The sequence below is a fragment of the Salarias fasciatus genome, chromosome 16, assembly GCF_902148845.1.
Source record: "Salarias fasciatus chromosome 16, fSalaFa1.1, whole genome shotgun sequence".
NCBI lineage: Eukaryota > Metazoa > Chordata > Actinopteri > Blenniiformes > Blenniidae > Salarias > Salarias fasciatus.
Genome location: NC_043760.1, coordinates 32435109 through 32454240, shown reverse-complemented (window position 1 = coordinate 32454240; position 19132 = coordinate 32435109). Strand labels below are relative to the sequence as shown.

The 19132-nt window shown below is 46.9% G+C and overlaps 2 protein-coding genes across 4 annotated transcripts in view; one reads left to right on the top strand and one right to left on the bottom strand.

Annotated features, from left to right (window-relative positions):
- The window catches only part of plekhm3 (pleckstrin homology domain containing, family M, member 3), a 32375-nt gene extending 30528 nt beyond the window's left edge, over positions 1–1847 (bottom strand). For 2 of the 3 annotated variants that reach the window (XM_030112400.1, XM_030112398.1), the window contains exon 1: positions 1810–1841. The gene's annotated coding sequence lies outside the window, so the exon portion shown is untranslated. Of the gene's footprint in view, positions 1–1809 lie in introns of all 3 variants that reach the window. The other variant, XM_030112399.1, reaches the window with a different exon arrangement.
- A 10054-nt stretch (positions 1848–11901) lies between these two features.
- Positions 11902–15028, top strand: LOC115403640 (C-type lectin domain family 10 member A-like). The gene is made up of 7 exons (XM_030112611.1): positions 11902–12068; positions 12509–12562; positions 12687–12794; positions 12891–13025; positions 13139–13281; positions 13559–13656; positions 14554–15028. The coding sequence occupies exons 1-7, from the start codon at positions 12014–12016 to the stop codon at positions 14726–14728; spliced, it is 768 nt and encodes a 255-aa protein (XP_029968471.1). The 5' UTR covers positions 11902–12013; the 3' UTR covers positions 14729–15028.
- The last annotated feature ends 4104 nt before the right edge of the window (positions 15029–19132 follow it).

The following is a 19132-nucleotide window of genomic DNA, read 5'->3' as shown; positions in this document are numbered from 1 at the left end:
TCAGTAAAAACCCCTCATTTCAAAGATCATAGTTTTATTTAATGAACTGCTCCCAGGATAAACCATTCCAGAGAAACATTTCTGTTGGTTTTTAGCATTCTATAGCAGCAACAACAACACTAATATGTGTACCAATTTTATTTCTTACAAGCTAATTATGCAGTTTCTTTTTGGTTGTTAAGGCCATGACTGATATAATAATCTGCTTTAAATCATGCTGTTTGTTTAAGCTATTCAGGAGAAAAGTTACCAGCATTTAAATCTTTTCTTCAATGACATTTCATTTGAATTACTATTTTTCCTGAAAGACAAATCATTAGCTGCTGAGAATTTCCACTGTATTATTCACCTGTTTATTCATCATTTTTACACCTGATGCAGCAGTGAGCGCATCTGAGCAGATTCACCGTGATATCACCTGCCTGCAGACGCAGCTCCGAGCCACTCTGCCCCGTCATCAGTCTCAAGTTACTCATCCAGCTTTTCCCTGAATCCAGCCGTCTCACACAATGTGGAGACCGAGCAGAAAACGCAACCAAACGCACCGATGTGAACGCATTATATGAAATAAAACCCAACAACAAGTCAGAAAGCCAGTCTATCGAACAGAATAATACATAACAAATAAACAAAGAAAACATCAGAAAACAGAAATCAGGTACTATGTTATTGAACTTTCTTCAGTGATTATATGTTTTATTCCTGGAAGTGAAATTGAAAGGAGTCAAAGTCACAGAGAACTTCAAAAACATTTAGATATGACAGCTTTGTTTTGACCTGAAAGTGACATTTCATTTTAATGTGGCCATGATATGACAACAAAACTGTGCCATCACCATTTACAACTACAATCCAACCATCGAGCCACCTCCTATCGAGTTGATCCCATGTAGGACCACGGGACGCTGAAGCCAAAGCCAGCAGACGACTGGTAAAGGCAGGTAAACCCTGGATGCTCACCAGACGCTCCATCCTGTGCAGGGTCGCAGTTTGCTGGAGCTAATTCCAATTTACTCACCCTGGACGGGTCACGGCCCAACCACAGACAGACAGACAACCACACACTCACATCCACAACCAGTGGCAATTTCTAATCACTAATCTCAACCTCAAATGCGTGTTTTTCACCCTGGAACAGTAAAATTGTGCTCTCATACAGAAAGACTCCCAAAACTGGAATCGAACCAGGGATAATCTCATCATGAGGCAAGAATGCTGAACACTACACCCCTTTTGGCTCACAACCAAACAAGAAACCTCTTAAAATGTTAGGGAGAAGTAAATACTACAGTGGCTCTATGTAAGGATGGAAAATAGAGATGTGTTTTAAAGAAATGAGTAATAAACAACAGTAAAAACACTTGATTTATTAAATTTAAAGTTTATTTTAAATCAACTGTGCTGGGCTGTTTTGTGTTTCCCTCCTTTGTCCATAAACAACCAGCAAACAGTGACAGCGGTGCCGCCGCGGTCAGCCTGTCGGACAGCAGCGCCGACAGGGCACCGAACAGCCCCGCAGCACGTCCTCTCTCTCAGACTCGAACACTCGGAAAGGCTACGTACAGTAAATGCAGCGCAGGCTGGACGCGGCCTGGCTCCATCAGCGGCTGGCGTGCAGGGAGCCGGGGCTCGTTAGCATCCTGCTAGCGTTAGCTTCTCCCCATCCTTGATCAATGTCATTTTAACGACGGATGAATCCGCTCGCGCGCCATCCTCAAAGCCACCGCGCCTCACCGGAGCTGCGGTGCTGCCGTGTCGGGACGAGGCGGGAAGCCGACGCAGGCTGCCAAACGTAAACAGAAGACTCACCTTACTGTGTTTACCATTATGTCATCTCACGGTCCGTCCATGGTAAACGCCTCCGACAGCAACCAGAGCCCCAGCGCGAAGGTTCCGCATGCATCTGCAAGAGAAGAAAAGGAAAACCTCTACTGTCTTTCTTTGGTTTCTATGCAGCACAGAATTTTTGTGACTTTCGACCAAGTGAAGATGGTCTGGAGCCACAAAGCACATTTAACCTGTAAAATTAGGCTAACGCACCTCATAAAGTTTCATCTTTTCATGAAAAACTATATCTTATCATGAATTTATGAAGTTTTAACTGTAATTCAGAATAATGAAGATTTTATTACATTTTTTAGGCTGCACGGTGGCGTGGTGGTTAGCGCTCTTGCCTCACAGCAAGAAGGTCCTGGGTTCAAATACCGGCCGGGGCTCGGGGCCTTTCTGTGTGGAGTTTGCATGTTCTCCCCGTGTGTGCGTGGGTTCTCTCCGGGTACTCCGGCTTCCTCCCACGGTCCAAAAACATGCATGGTAGGTTAATTGGTCACCCTAAAATTGCCCCTAGGTATGAATGCGTGAGTGAATGGTTGTCTGTCTCTATATGTCAGCCCTGCGACAGACTGGCGACCTGTCCAGGGTGTACCCTGCCTTCGCCCACAGCAGCTGGGATCGGCTCCAGCCACCCGCGACCCCGAAAGGGAGCAGCGGCAGAAAATGAATGAATGAATGAATGAATTTATTACATTTAATCTGTTTTTTAACTGATTTCAACAGTTTTGCTCCTCTTTTCGATTGTTTTTTTGGGGGGCAATTTTTAAATTTTAGATGTTTTAACCATTTTATGTCTTTTTGAGCAGTTTAGAAGGCTTTTCCAACCATTTTAAATCCCCTTTTCAAAATTCTAACATTTCAGGGTTTTTAAGCTGCTATATATTTTTTCCCCACTTCTTGTGGTTTCAGGTATGTTTTCCCAATTTTACTTGTATCTTTTAATCCCCTTTGATTCCAAGAGCGTTGAATCGTTTTGAGTAGTACTATGGTATGTAAATATAATAAAAATAAGTCCAGAGTTTATTCATGTTCCTTGCTGTGAAAGCTTCATGGAGCCACTAGAGAGGGACTATGGAGCCACAGGCTGCAGGTGTGAAAGTGAATGTTTGTGGTTGCATGTCTTTCTCTGTTTGACCTGTGACAGACTGGAGACCTGTCCAGGATCAACCCTACCCTCACCCCAGGGATGGATTCCAGTGTTCCACATGACCATAAACAGTGGGGTTTTTTATTGTGAAATAAAGTGTTTTATTTTATTTTATTATGAAAAACTTTGTGATTTTATCTGTAAAGTACTGACTTACGATTGACGAATTAAAGTTAATTCATGTAGCACCTTTCCAGAACAAAAATGTCAAAGTGCTTGACAGTAGTCTGATAAAATGGTCCAAAAATAAAAACAAACACAAAATTATGAATCTTAATTATATTAAAGTAATTCTAAAAATGTGAGTTTGCTTTTTTAAAAACTTTAACATGAAGGAGAACCTCTTAAAGTTCGTGTCTGGAGTTTTGAAAGAGAGAGTTTTTTTAATCCAATGTCTACCAAGCCACGCCCCTTTAATTATGCACACTTATTATCTGTTGGGTGAAAATGAGAGCCTCCGAGTCCTACAGCATCCTCCATGTTCAGCTGTTTACGGTGGATGTTCAGCAGACAGTGGATATATCCGAGGTAAGCGGACGGCTGGTGCGGAGCTAACTCACCTCTGCCTGGGCGAGCGGCCGTGCTCTCTGGCTGGTGCACAGGTTGATTGACAGCAGGACAAGGCGGAAGCTCGAAATCTATTGGCTGAAGCTGACCGGCGCTTTTTCGGATAACATGGGGGTCTATGAGACGAAGGCGGGGCTTATAAATAAATTTTTATATTGCTTTATGCTAATATTATACTATAGTATCGAACCAGACTGACTTAAGCTCTGTTAAAAAATGATACATACATTGGAAACGAACGGAAACTCCGGACACGAGCTTTAACATAGATGAGCATGGTCTAGATCCACAAGACGGTACTGCGGAGGCCTTCTCTCCAACTTCAGTGTGGGGTCTGTGTATAAAAATATGACACACTACAAGGCCTATTTCTTTCTTTCTTCATGCTGTGAAAGTTGAATTATTGTCAGACAGTCCTTTAGAGGACCCCATAAGATCACTAAACGCTCTGAGGCCTCACTAAGGCATGAAGCCTGTTCTGACCTTTGACCTCTGTTGCTCTATTGCTCTTATTTGCTCTCTACAGCAGATACAGACCTGAAACTTGAACTGCTCTAGAGTCGCTGATTGATCAGCCAACCCAGTCTATGAGTCACGTAAATAAATCTATTGAATCGGGTCCAGCAGCAGGCTTTGCACAGTTTTTTCGTGTCCCAAACCAGGCTTGTTAAAGGTGCTGTAGGCAGGATTCCGCATCTCCGCCATCTTGCTTAGGGTTACCTAAGCAAGATGGCGATTTGACCCATCTAAGATGGCGATTTGAAACCCAGCACAGCCAATCCTGTCCTGTTTTCTCTGACATCACGCCCTTACGCAAGTTAAGCCCCTCCCACAAGAACGTGCGATGAACGCCCCTCGACCAATCACGGTTAGAGCCTCATGGGCTCTTCTGATTGGTCAAAGATACCTGGAGCTGTCGAGATTCCTTTTCAGCTCAGAACAGAGATAGATGGAAACGCTGTGCCCTCGCGGTAGAGCAGTTATGCTACACTCCTAAAGGATTATCAATGGGTACTCCAACATTTAATCCAAAGAAAACACAGAAAAATTAGCATTGACTAGCAAAATCCTGCCTACAGCACCTTTAAATTATCACATTTCAGTGAGAGTAACCTGGCCACTCACCCATCATGATTAAACAATGCATATACTATTGTTTCTTTTATTCAGACACTCAGCTAAAAGCCAGTTTACTGTTATTGCGCTGTCAACACTGAAGGTAACTTTGACTGAGGACCGCTCCTCCTCCGTGTTCCCATGGAGCGGCTGCTGTCAGACCGCTGCACTCAGCCGGACACCGGTCACCTCTCAGTCTGTAATCACATGCGAGTCTTCTGCCATATAGAAGAGAAATAATGAAACTCATTGCAGATAAAATCCATAAAGACCACACTGACACTCCAATGAGAGTCTCATCCCTACAGAGATGTGGAGTGGAGGGATCAGCATGGTTTTGGGCTGCGTTGCTGCCTCAGGGTACGGATCAGTGGCCACCATGGAGGTAAAATGAACACAGGGTCTCCTGCAGGATAATGTCATGAAGATGGACCAGAACAATTAAGTGAAACATGGAAGTGCATTAAAGAAAAAGGATGTATGTGGAGTACCACGTTTAGTGCAAATGTCCTGAAAAGTAAGTAACCCCACTGCTTCAAGGACATCACAGGATGGGAGTCGATCAGTAATCTGTCTTTATTAAATAAAGGAGAGTAAGGGTCCCACACGGAGGAGCAACCAGCTGTTTTCGATACTCTAATAGCAGATGTGAAATCAGAGGACCAAATCTGAAACGGCATTGGCAGGCTGAAATGTCAGAATGGAGGAAGTTTGTGAAACGATGTGGAGCGAGCAGCTGCTCCTCCAGAGCTCACATGACACCTGATCGTCAGATGGAAGCTCAGTGAGAAGAGGCCCAGTCACAGAGTTTAAAATCCTGGAGAGACACGCCGCTGGCCCGAACACATGGATTCAACAACACACTTCATCCACATAAACTTTCAGGTAGACCGCGTGTGTGTGTGTGTGTGTGTGTGTGTGTGTGTGTGTGTGTGTGTGTGTGTGTGTGTGTGTGTGTGTGTGTGTGTGTGTGTGTGTGTGTGTGTGTGTTGCCCTTTGTTACTTAAAGTAGAGTTACAGATTTATATTAGATTTAAAGTGTGGTTGCTCTGAAGGTGTTGTAGTTTTTTATTAGTGACAAATTAATAACCACATGGCAATGCATGAAACAGTAATCTGGACAATAAACAGAATCAGCCACCTGCTAGCTTTTATTAAGTCTAATTGCCAACACTAAGTTGATATACCATGATGGGAATGATATAAACACTCTTCTTTTCTTCTTTTTATGAACAGGGACCAAAGAACTTTCACCAAAATCTGCGAGCTTTTTGTATTTCTGAGTTTTGTTGATGTGTTTGGCAATAAAGGAATTCTGCTTCACATGGGAGCATTTCCATTATCAACATCATTACAAAATGGGACCAAAAAAACAGTGTAAAAAGCATGATCAATACCATCCTCTGTGGCAGGAGGTAGTGCATTTACTCAGCCTGACAAAGGAAGGCTGTGACGGACGTCTGTGCAGAGGAGTCTGACCAAGACGAGGAAAAAAGGAGCAGAGGCGAGGACAAAGCACAGGAGGAGAATAGTTCCCGGCTAATGGGATCCTTGAAGATGACCTAGTGCCCAAAATGTCAGCTTTGGAGAGGGAGAAGAGAGAGAGGGGTCTTGTTGCTGTGATGTGAAAGCACTAACTAGTAGCAGCATTTCAAGACAATACTTCAGACTTTTGTGTAATCTTCATAAAACTGCTCTGATAACTCAGTTATTTATGTCTGAGGAGGAACAGGGCTCAGACTTTGTGTCAAATCATCAGAAATCAAATCAACTTCACTCAGTTATCCCTGGAAGAAGACTCTGGCCTCATCAAAATTGAATTTTCAGAATGACAGAAAAAGGCTGTAGTTTATTAGTTCTGTGCTGCGTTTTGTTTTAAGCCGTGATGCGACAGGTGTCAGTTCAAAAGGAGAATGTGTAACACACGATGGGCAGTGAATCCTGAAGTGTGTTACACTTCAGATATTTCAGGTGAATTTTGTTTGTCTGATAATCAGCACTGATCAGCAGACTGATTATCAGTCGCTACAATCTAACAACATCCTGAGTTTTCAAAAGAAGAAAACCCCAGTGGGACGTCCGTCTCCTCCTCCTCCTCCTCATTTCCCTGAATGCTCTTTGTCTGAATTTGCTCAAAACGTGAAGAGCAGGAGAGCCAGGTCACCCTAATGGGCTGCGCCGTGTTACTCTCTCTGCAGAACAATAAGCAGCACGTCTGCAGCGCCAGCCGCCAGAGTTCTGCTGTTCAGCTGAATTTACTTCAACCTGGGCTCATCCTGCAGGGTTCTGCTGCTCGCTGCAGCGTCTCTTGCTGGACGTTTGATATTCTTCCACGCAGGAAGCAGATTCTGTGTGACATCTTGCTCATGTGGCACCGTTTGTTGTTTGGAGTGGTGATCCACATGGAGTTGGGTATAACAAAAGCCCACTGTCTGTGCTGCGGCCTGGTCGCATCTGAGCTTCAGAAATCCTTTTAGGCTAAGTGGCTGTGTCTGTATACGGGGACTGATGCACCAAATAAGCATCAGCTTCAGGAATGAGGCCGTCTCTGTCCGTCATTTCCCATCTAACAGCAATCTCCCATCCCTCTTCCCCTGACTCGTGCACTCAGGTCCCTCTGTGCCGTCCCTCTCGCCTATTTCCTTCTTTATTTTGATCATACCATCTTCTGATGATGACTAAATTATGATTAGGTTTGAGGATGTGCAGCGCTTTCATCTGTATAGTGCGTTGTTTAATAGTGCTCCCCATAACCCCTCTCAAACCACCACCCTGACCCCCGAACACACACCACACAATGGCCGTCCACCTCGACGGGCTGGCGCGCTATTGAAGAGCAGAGTGGCTGCTTGGTCCCCATGGAAACGCCTCGGCGTGCATGTGTGTGTTGGGTAAATGTTTCTCCCTGGCTGCGATTAAGCTGAACATGCATAACAACAAAAGAAGGAAAGAAAACACTGGCTAATATTCTTTATGCAAATAATCTCCTTGAAGGTGACTCACACCCTGCTGCAGCTGCCATATTTACGCAAAAGAAGAAAAACGGGACTCAACGAAACACTTGCATAAAGTTAAATGTAAATCGGTTTTCCAGTTGAATCACATAATGGAACACGATTGGTCATCTTACACAATAATAAAGTCGTGTCTGTCGCTGAAGGTCCCGAAGCAGCACCCAGAAAAAGAGAAAATAAAAGATCAGACGCTGACAACATGTTTTCACACTGAAAATACATGAAGTGTGACATTTAACAACAAAACTTACAACTCCAAGAACTCTGTGGCCAGTGGGAGTTTAGAGTCGACGTGTCAATTTCACTCCCAGTTTATGAGACGGGCCAGTTTGTTCCATCAGTTTTTAATGTTCAGTGAGACCACAACTTCCTGACTGCAGCTGATTGTGTGAAGCAGAATTATGTTACCCTGCAGTGCAACCACTTTGGGAACTTTAGACACATTTTAAAGCCCTAATTTAAAGCCACACTTTTGAAAATGCTGAAAATATACCAGTAATTCACCGTTTGGGCCAGCAATAGGTTCTTTGTAAAGAAAAGTATTTCACTGCTGTGAGTCGAACAAGTTACTGAGGACTTAATGGCAGATAAAAACATCATTTCACAAGTTTTGATTAATGTTTGCATTATTTTACATTACCAGCTGGCAGATAGAAGTGGAAGGATTTTCATTCTGAATGGTCAAACAGTAAAGTGCTGAGGATAAAACATGCTGCAGCCCCTCTCAGCTGTAAAGAGGTGTTATAATGGTTTCTATGGTCTGCAGGTGATAAACTTTAGTCCCACTGCCCAGTGAGCATTGCTTATAAATGTGACTGTGTGTGTGTATGCTTTAGTTCTCTCAGGAACAACTCACCTGACTGCAGTGAGAAGCTCCTGATTGGCTTTTTTTCAGCTTGATGAGAACATCAAGAATGTTTTTATTTATTTATTTATTTATTTTTAATATTGCTCATTTGTTTGCCTCTTGTTGCAGTTTAATTCAAAATGTGTTTCTTCTGTGGACAGAAAATACTATTTTTTCCTATACTTTTTTAAATGATTGTTTGCCTCCTTTTAACAGCTTTTTGAAAAGTGGTTTAAGTTCAAACACCTGGGATCTTGTTGCTGAATAAATATTAAAAAAGTACCCATATGTGATGTGAAGTCTTTGGGATATATTTCCCCGTGTGGACGCCATCATGCAACTCTTTCACATGGACTCGTGTTTAAAAGGTGAACTCAAAAATATCAATAATTGAAGTATTGTAATTTGAATTGAATCAGTCCTAACTAACTAACTAACTAACTAACTAACTAACTAACTAACTAAATAAATAAATAAATAAATAAATAAATCGTAAAAAATCAAATTTAGAGAAAAGAATATCGTCCCAGTTCTTATCACATAATCAAGCAGGGAGAGTTCTAAAACAGCATTTCTCGACCCTGGTCCTGGAGGGCCGGCGTCCTGCTTGTTTCAGGTCTCTCCCAGTTGCACCTGGTTGTGAGGAGGCCTCGCTGTTGAGCTTCTTGACAAGCAGAACACCAGAATGAGGAGTGCTGAAGCAGGGACAGAGCTAGACCATGCGGGACGCCGGCCCTCGAGGACCGGAGTGAGCCACCCTGTAAAGAGAGCGTGGCTGATGGATGGACGACGAGATTAAAAGCAAATGTAAAATTAAAATGCAGGTTCCAGTTTCAGAGTCAGAATTAATGAATTCTGCTAAAAAACCAGATCCTGTTCACTCATATCAGCACAAATGATCATGAACTTAACTGGTTTTGTTTTGTGGGATTGAAGTAGAAGAGATTCAGTATTTGACATGAAAAGAAGCTGATCTGAAAACACACTGGCAGAAAGGAGTTCGGCATGGAAACAGCAGTTTGAGATTTATCTGGATTATTGTAGACACGTGTGTGTGTTGTCCATTGAACTGCACAATACCAGCGAGTGTGTGTGTGTGTGTGTGTGTGTGTGTGTGTGTGTGTGTGTTCGTTCAGCCCTGGCACCACATGTCTCATTCACACCTAATGATGGCAGCCTCTCACTGGCAGCCATCTCTCCTCCCAGACCAAATCCAATTACTGGGGACAATAGAACCCAGCTCCAAGCTCAGGGCTCCATCAGCTCCTCAGAGCTCCTGCTCCGCTCTCCGAGACTCCTGCTGGACTCCTAATCATGTCAAGGGTCCACAAGGGCCGCAGAGTACACCTGTACACGCACATCCAGACGCACACGGGCCAACACACACCAGAGTGGGAAAAACGTAAACACAAACATACATCGAAAATAAAATCAAATGAATGAAACAAACAGGAGACCAAAGAACACGGGCAAGTACAAACGGAAATATCTAAAACTAAACAGCTCCGCCACAAACTCCTTCTAATGATGATCCATTCTGCTTGAAATCATCAGAACCAAGCAACATGATCATTTTGGAGGTTTTACTCTGCAGTAGTTTTGAGCTGGACTACAGTCTATCCAAGGTTTTCCTCATATTTCACCTGCTTGTCTGATGGAGGCTGAAATGTTAGAATCACCTCTCTCGATTTGATGTAGTCCAGCTCAACTCTGCAAACTAAACCTTCCACAGTGATTATCCACTGAAAAAATAAACATGAGACGTGCACAAAGACAACACAAAAAACTAATTATGAACACAGTAAGCATCTTTAATATTTAATCTTATGAGAAGCCTTTTCTTTTCTCCAACACGACCAGCTCCAGCGGTGCAAACATTAATGGCGCCATCTAGGGGAATATATATTAATCACAGTCACCTGGAGAGATGATCAGGATCTCCCAGAGTGACTGATGAAGTCCAGAGCCTGTTCTTATACCGCACGATAACATAAAGAAACCCAGGAAGAACATGAAAACTTCACACAGAAAGGAACCCAATCCAGAAATGAACCCGGAGCCATTAGACTGAGGGAGAGTGCCAACCACTTCCCCGCCGTGCCACTCTTATTCAGTAATGACGGGTTTATTTTGATGACCTGAGACTAATGTGAGTTCATGTGAGTAACACTGAGGTTGAAATGCTCTAAATTCCCAGTGAGGAAAAAATGCATGTCCACATGGTCAGAATCAGGAAGTAGGACTGGAAACGTAGGATGAACCCCTGACCAACTGGACTCCTCCCATGATGCATTGCATGGTGCTGTATAGTGCTGTGGCAGCGGTCCTGGCTCACGGCGCCTCTCACTCTGGGGCAGTCGGCGACTCTGATCAGTTAAATGGCCTCAGACCGTCGCTCTTCCTCCTCCATGCTGGACAGTAGATGTCACACACTTTCTGTTCGCCCGCTCAAAGATAAAGAAAGATTCTGCGTGATGAAAGGAACATTTAAAGTGTTGATTCAGTCATGTGATACACGACCCAGGCAGGCCTCTTTGTCTTCTTCTGATGTCTTGACAGTGCTTAATGCTCGACTCGTCCTGTCAAACCTGCAGCTCCATTTCCTCCTCACCGTTGGAACTAGGAACCGCTCACTGCAGACACTATTTATCTGAGCTTGAAGCTGTTCTCCCGGGAACCGCCTGTCACTCAAGCTGTTCACTCTCTGAAACTTGTCTTCGGTTTGTGTTGTGGCTTCAGGTCAGCCTGACCCAGATTCAGCTTCACTGACGGTGAAAGAAACTGAACTAATCAACACTTTGACTTTCTTTGAAAGTCTGTAGAGGAAAGACCAACATTTTGGAGTTCCATGATGGTCTGTCTCTCTTCTGTTGTTGACGGCTTTTTTCTTGCAATTTTAAAAGAATACTCCAAAGATTTTGGACCCACGCCCTTTTCCTATCATTGACAAAGTTTGACAAGCTCATGAATACCTTTTTTGTGTCTGTGCGTCCAGTGGCTGGATCCCAGCTGTTAGCATCGTAGTTAGCTTAGCTCAATTGTTGGAGGTGAATAGGAGACAGAGCCGGACTGACGAAAGTGGACAAAATCCTCCTCCCAGTGGTCCAGCGGACGGCGTATTAGCACGTGAAGTAAATCCGAATGGTTATAAAACATTTTAAAAGATATGTTTTCTTTTCAATCCATTAAAATAACGTTTTGATACACAGACCTGCGCATGCGCAGTGCTCCGCGGAAGGATATACCGGAGCACAGCAGTGGCAGCCATAGACTCAGCCGCTAGAGGCATTTTGACTTCTCATTTCTGTATCTATTTTAGATCTCATGTTGTCTTACACAGCTCAAACCACAGAGTGGAGGGTGGGTGGACTGTTCCTCCCTGATACATCATCTAGAAAACTTAAGACTGCCTCAAACTTGAACAAAAATTGTCAGCAGACTTTTTATACGCAGAAGCTGCCGAGCCGATCACCGTCATCCCTGAAAACTATGGAGGAAATTTATGTCAATGTTGACAGACTGAAGCAGTCAGGAAGTGGAACAGGTAAGCGCGGACTGACAGGACACACACTTTAGATCAACTGTCACTGTGACAAAGTTTTGACATGGATTGATGAAAGTTTAAAGTTTAAAGAGTAACTCTTTCGAAAGTAACTGTGTTGTGTCTCCACTTTTATATGTTTTATACATATATATATTCACTGACCGTTCCTGTAATCAGGAGTAATTATTGAATTGATTAAATATGCATTAATAGACTTATCCAGGTGTGAACTGTTAACTCCTGTTTTCACCCATTTGCAGATAACACACACATTTATATCACAAATATTTACACCTTCAGGCTTCTAAACTAGATCTCAGCTTACATTTCTTGTTGAAGTGAAGTTGAACTATGAACTCTAGATTCTTCATATAACTAACTCTGTGGATTATTTTCTTCAATTGTAAATTGATTTGAATATATTTATTATCTTTTTATAGAGGGCGTGACGAAAGTGACCCAACGTCCACTGAACGGTTCAAGCAACCAGAGCAGTAAGTTTAAAATACACAACAACTAGGATAAGTAAAAATAAGCAATGAATAGAGACATACTCAACCATACAGTGAAGGAAATCCCTTGTTTCAATGTTTTTATTGATTAGTTTTTTGTGTTTAGGTTCAAGGAGATTGAACAAGCGGCGCCGTTGCTGTGGTTTGGTCTTTCTGGGCCTGCTGACTGTTTCCCTGCTGACTGGGACTGGATTCGCCGTCATCCGTGTTCTCAGTCAGTCTGGTTTCTAAAAGTAACACGAGATATTGAAGATACTTATGATCACTTGCGTTTTTTTCACATTTAATTGAGAACATGACGGCTTTGCAGATCTCAGTGGCGTCCGGCAGAACCTGACTGAACTTCTGGAGATCAGTAATCTCCACATTTCCTCTTTGACTGAGGAGAGAAACCAGCTGAACGCCAGCCTTACCAAAATGTCTGAATACATAGCGAGGCTGAAGAGTGAGTCCCTACAACAAAAACAAAAAACAGCTTTGTCATTGTCATATCAAATGCATGCACTCTGTTCCATCTGTAATACTCTGTATCGTCTCTTGTTTTTGCTCTTCTTCCAGATGTTTGTCCTTCAGGATGGAAAAAGTTGGAAAATGATTCCTGCTATTTCATCTCTGATCAGAGGGGCTCCTGGGATGAAGGCAGAGAGGACTGTAAACAAAGAGGAGCAGATCTGGTGGTGATTGAAAGTTCTGAAGAAATGGTACATCATCCTGCTGTTTCAGTGTTTGTAACCTCACACTGCCCTGAATGTTTAACGTACATTACTTTGTCCATATCTGGAAAAAGAAAGTTTTTTCTTAAATCACTTGAGTGTTTAAATACTAGTCATAGTTATCTCCAAACTGATCACAGGTGTTTGTCTATTTCTCTGTAATTAGGCAGATTATTGAACCACAGTGGTCAAACCGGTAAACTGTAGAAACTACACTTTGGAAAACAACTTTATTTAAAATTGTGTTTTAATTCACCTCAAACAGAACTTTCTTGCCAAGAACATAAATTCCTGGATTGGTTTAAATGACAGAGAACAGGAAGGCACCTGGAAATGGGTGAATGGAGCTCCACTGACTTTCACGTAAGTATTCAGTTTGGTTTGTGCTCATCAGGACTCTAAATGATTTATTAAACAGAAGCTTGTTTCACATGGGTTCAATCAGATGTCAAGATCATGCCAGAGTTCACAACCACAACCTCAGAGGCTTGAACGCAGTTTCAAACCTCCACATCTCAAAACAGGATGTTCACAAAGGAAGTTCTATTTCTTTTCACAAGTGTCTTTTTTTTCAGTCATGCAGATTCTTTTCTACACATTCACAAAGCTGAATTTTTCATGCAGATTTACTTTACATCATGGCAAAACTTGATGTACAAATAGAAACTCTGGAATTATGTGCAAACATTCATTTGCAGATGGAAAATATTTATGGCATTATATTGAGCCCATAGTTACAGCAGCCCTGTACTTCTGACTGTAACCAGTCAGTAACTTACTGCTATTGCAAAATTTGTGGGGCAGCCACAAAAATCGTTGAAAAGCTGCTGTCTCTCAGATCCTATTTCACTAAACTCCTGTTTACTGGAAGAGGAGTGCCTCATTACTGTTGAACGGACTCGATCCTCCTGACTCTGAAAGTGAACGTTCATATGAGTGTCTATCCAAAGCGCCTCAGATGTTTTAACAGCTTCAACATTTGCTTTCCTTTCTCAGAGATGTGTGCAGCTGTCTGCATGTTAACACTTTAGTTCCGCTGCTTTATAGTGGTTTGTTCTCGTATTTTTATCCCTGTTCACCTGTTCACCATCACCATTTGAACAGGTTGTTTATTCCATATGTCAAAGCTGACTTGTAATTTTTAGTATATTTGACATTCAAATTAAATTCATAAGAAGCCCCTTCAATCTGTAAAGTATGTGTTTCCATCATCACTGTCTATCATGTAGTATTAATACTGTGTTGCTTCTGACCTTGCAGGCTTTGGGAGAAAAACCAGCCAGATAACTGGAAAGGAAACTCCAAGTATCCAGAAGAAGACTGTGTGCACATTTCACACTGCTTTCAGTGGAATGACTCACCATGTATGCGTTCTCAGCGTTGGATTTGTGAAATAAATGTCACTGAAATCTTTGCAAATGGTTTGCAGATTTAGCTCTGATTATTATGCTATGCAGCAACTGTGCAACCCTGCAATTTCCTTCAGTAGATTTGGAGACATTTCAAGGAAAATAAGATGCTTCAGCATTTCACAAAAGCTTAAAACAGGCAAATATGCAGCTGCAACAAAATATCAGTTATATTGTAGCGACCACGGGGGTCACTAGGGGCGCTAGAGGGCCGCTTCCCCGGAACTGAGTGTTGTGCCGCAAGGCATGTTGGGTAATGGACTGTGTTTGGGGGCCATTCCCAGCCAGTTTATGTGTTCTGTCTGGTTTATTTGTGTTTCCTTTTGTTGTGGTTGTGTTTTGGTTATTGTTTGTGTGCCGTTGCCACTGTTCTATTTCATCCCTACTGACCGCCAGAGGCGGTGCTTAAAGCACTGGAATGTTCCCTTCGCGCATGCGTAGTTCGAGTATGTATACCAACAAAGTCACTCGTGACCCCTGGGTGACCCAGGAACTGCTTAAGTTCAGGGCTACACCCACCACTCGTCTCCTTTTTTCTTCTCACGTCTGTTCGTGTACACCTGACGGGACGAGCCTGTACGGCGTTGTGATGCACCGTCGCTGGGAGCCTTGTGACCTTCGAGGTCGGAGCTGCTTTGTGCCCTCCAAAGGCTGTGACGTGTTGCGGTCCCGTTCATCTGGTTCGGTGGCGCTGCGCGTCGCCTGTGGTGAGAGATTCATTCATACCTCCGAAGGACGGTAAGGCTGCTGAATCTACTATTCCTCATGGTGAGTGCTTGGGGGAGCAGCTGCTCCCCCCCGGGCTTGTTTACATGACGGCCGCGGCCGTTGCGGCGTGGTCGGTGGTAACTTGGGGCGCAGGGACGCTGCTCGCGTTCCTCGCCCGGCTTCAGGAAGCGATTGGCTGGTGTGATGCTGTGCTTCTGACTGTTGTGGAGCCGCATTGAGCCCCCCCGCCGTGCGGGGCTCGCTGAGACCACTGGCTCGGCTTCTGATTGCGCCGATGAGCGCGGCGCTGCAGCGTGCTGGGTGCTCCCGCCCCCGCCGCCGCGGAGCACGGCGCTAGCTCGGCTAGGCGGCTAGTCAGTGAGGTATGTTGTGTGTCGGGGGATCAGCCTCTTCCACCGGCCGCTGCGTTCTTCTGATTGTTACATATCAGCTGCTCAGGCAGGTGATGCCGCTGCTACCAGGCGGGCGGGTCCCGCCGTTCCCGCGGCCGCTGCGGTGGCCTCAGTGATAGCATGCGGTTGCTGGTGCGTGTCTGTGTCACGTGCACCCCCGCTCCGACGGGGGACGCCTCTGCTAGCAGGCGGAGGGAGCCGCCGCGCTCCTTCTCCGCTGGTAGCATTCTCTGGCGTCTATATTGTAGTGTGCAGGCAGGGGTGTGTCTCTATTATTTGAGGCCCGCATGCCCCCGCCCCCGCCGGACCGTGGGCATACATGCTACTAGGATGGGGCTGTGCACGCGCCACCCCCTCCCCCCCACACACTAGCCTGCTGTGATTCTACACTAGCCTGCTGTGGTTCTATACTAGCCTGCTGTGATTCTACACTAGCCTGCTGTGTTTCTACACACGTACATGTCTTGGTGCGTTATGCTGGATGCGGTGTTCTGCTGTTGCGGCGCCTGTGCTGGTTGCGGTGTTTCCGCTGTTGCGGCGCTTACGCTGGTTGCGGTGTTTCCGCTGTTGCGGCGCTTACGCTGGTTGCGGTGTTTCCGCTGTTGCGGCGCTTACGCTGGTTGCGGTGTTTCCGCTATTGCGGCGCTTACGCTGGTTGCGGTGTTTCCGCTGTTGCGGCGCTTACGCTGGTTGCGGTGTTTCCGCTGTTGCGGCGCTTACGCTGGTTGCGGTGTTCCGCGGTTGCGGCGCTTACGCAACGCCAGGTTACGGCGTTTCCACCAGGTTGCGGATTTTCCGCAACGCCCGGTTACGGCGTTTCCACCAGGTTGCGGTGTTTCCGCAACGCCAGGCTACTGTGTTTCCACAATGCCAGGTTGCATTGTTTCCGTAACGCCAGGTTACGGTGTTCCCCCGGATTGCGGTGTCTCCGCCAGTTGCAGCGCCTCCGCTGGTGCGGTGTTAGGCTATTGCACTGTCTGCACTCTTTGTGCAGTGGACTGCTCCGTGTTCTGCGCGAGCGGCGGTATAGCCTTCTGTTCTTGGAATGCTAAGTAGCGGACGTTGCTGGGCAGCCGGCGTCCAGCCTGCCGCCCTGTCCTTTTTCCCGCACCTGTTGCTCGGTGTGTGGAGCCGCTCCCACGGGAGCAGCAGGGCGATTGTTTCCCCCCCCCGCACCCACTTGGTTTGCCGTGCAGGCTGCGTATAAGCCCCTTCCCTCGGCTTACCGCACCACCGTCCCGGGCACCTGATACTCTGACTAATGGCACCACTGCGGAGCAGTGAGGAGCAGGTGTCCCTGGTCGACTGTTTTTTTCCATTGTGATGCTGCCCGGCTGCTAGCTTGACACTCTGCGTTTGCCATACAGGCGGCGTATGCCCCCTTCCCTCGGCTTATCGCGCTAGCATCTCCTACTCCGGGCGCCCGGTCCTCCGACGGGCTCAGCTGCAGTTGCTGTGCAGGCGGCGTATGCCCCCTTCCCTCAGCTTCTGCGCTGCTATAATTCTGACCGGCTGCATGCGCGCCGCAGTGCGGTCAGGCAGGAGGAGAGAGAGCAGTTGCCTGGTGGCCGCTCTCTCTGCTGGTCGTGGATGGTGTCTGGTTTGGTTGTGCGGGCGGCGTGCGCCCGCTTCCCTCCACCTCCATGGACAGGATATGATATGAGGTGGGAGAGCTGCGTGCTTGACGACGGACGGCTCTCACCACGATGTTGCCTGGGGAGCCCCCCCCTACAGGCGGATGATGGCCACGACCACTGTTCCAGTTGTCTTGGTCCTGTTCACCTCACGGAGGCGCTGTTGTACGACCTGTGCATGGCCAGTGGCTACATGCCCTGGGCGCAGCGGGCCGGCTGCCTGGCGCTGGTCTCTTCTGCTGCTGGGGGTGCCCCCCGCCCTCCCCCCTTCTGAGGGCCGGGGGGTGTACTCTGGGTGCTGTGCCTGGCGCGGCTGCGGCTGGCCTGGAGCATATGCCAGATGTGGTTCCGGCTATAGCGTCCCTCAGCTGATCTCGCTACCATTGTGCTGGCTTATTGCACGCACCCGCCCTGGCTGTCAGGTGGCGCGGTGGCAAACGGTGGAAGGAGCTGTCGAGCTTCCCTTCCTGGATGGCCTGGTGTTCTGCGTTGCTTCGCTGACGGCATATCCACTATTGGTGGTGGGTGTGCAATACACGCCCCGCTGCTGTTGGGTGGTGCCACTTTGGAGGCTTTTGAATGAGGGAGCTGCTGGGCAGCCGTTCCCTCTCCTCGACGTGGCTTTAGCTGGGACCCTGGCCGGTGGTTAGCGTTTGCTGTGCAGGCGGCGTGGGCTGCCTTCCTTCAGCTTACTGCATCGTTGTTGTCCTACTGCCTGCTGGGTGCTGTTTGCACAGCCCCCCACCTCGCCCCTGGTGGTGGACCTAGTGGCAGCTGATGGAGGGGGGCTGCCGGGGGCAGCCGTCCCTCTCCAGGGTGTGTTTCTGCCAGCTTGCTGGCCGGTGATTGAGGTTGACTGTGCAGGTGACACACTCCTCCTCCCTCTGCTTCTTGTATGCTGCTGTTTCTTCTGGCCTGGTACCGCTCCGACAGCACAGCAACAGTGGTGCCGCTCTGCAGCTGTCCCCTCTCCCATGTATGGCCTCAGCTGGCTTTCCGGGGCTTGATCACGCGGCGTCCGCCCCTCCCCCAGCAAGTCACACTGCCGTTGTATCGACTTGTTGCGTGCACCCACCATTGCCGGCGGGTGGCACCGCGGGGCAGGCAGACGGTGCAGGCGGCCGCTGAGAACTCCACCTGGGTTAGCTCTCTGAGCTGCTGGCCCGGTGATTTGTGCTGCGCCCCCACTCTGGTGGGTGGCGCTACTGTGGGGGCTGATGGAGGAGGGGGCTGCTGAGCAGCTGGTCCCCCTCCTGGACGGAGCTCTGTTTGTGCGCGCCTCGCTTGGCTTGTCGGCATGATCTTTGCTGATTGCGGTAGGACTAACGTTGGCTGGCTCTCAGTTATGGGTCGCATGTGCTGCTTCCCCTGCTGTGGGACCCCACGGTGGCAGTTGCCACGCGGTGAGTGTTGGTTGGGCGCTGCCAGTGGAAGCACTGTTGTGTTCTTCCGGCTTAGGGGTGCCTGCTTTGGAGCAGGGCACCTCTGGCGAGGGGGCGGGAGCGAGGGGCCACTGCCGTGCCACTGTTCCCTCCCCTGAGCGTAGGGCGGCTACCCCTTGTTGGCCTTGCCGTCGTGCACTGGCTGTGTAGGCGGCATATGCTCCCTTCTTCAGCGTATTGCACTAACCTTATCTCCTGACCCTCTGACCGACACTGTGGGGGTCAGTTCGGCT

What these genes read in the sequence shown, in the direction of transcription:
- LOC115403640 (XM_030112611.1), top strand. Translation starts at nt 12,014, where the DNA reads ATGGAGGAAATTTATGTCAATGTTGACAGACTGAAGCAGTCAGGAAGT. An exon ending in CGCCGTCATCCGTGTTCTCA is followed by an intron (nt 12,795 to 12,890) that starts GTCAGTCTGGTT and finishes ACGGCTTTGCAG; the next exon opens with ATCTCAGTGGCGTCCGGCAG. An exon ending in TTGAAAGTTCTGAAGAAATG is followed by an intron (nt 13,282 to 13,558) that starts GTACATCATCCT and finishes CACCTCAAACAG; the next exon opens with AACTTTCTTGCCAAGAACAT.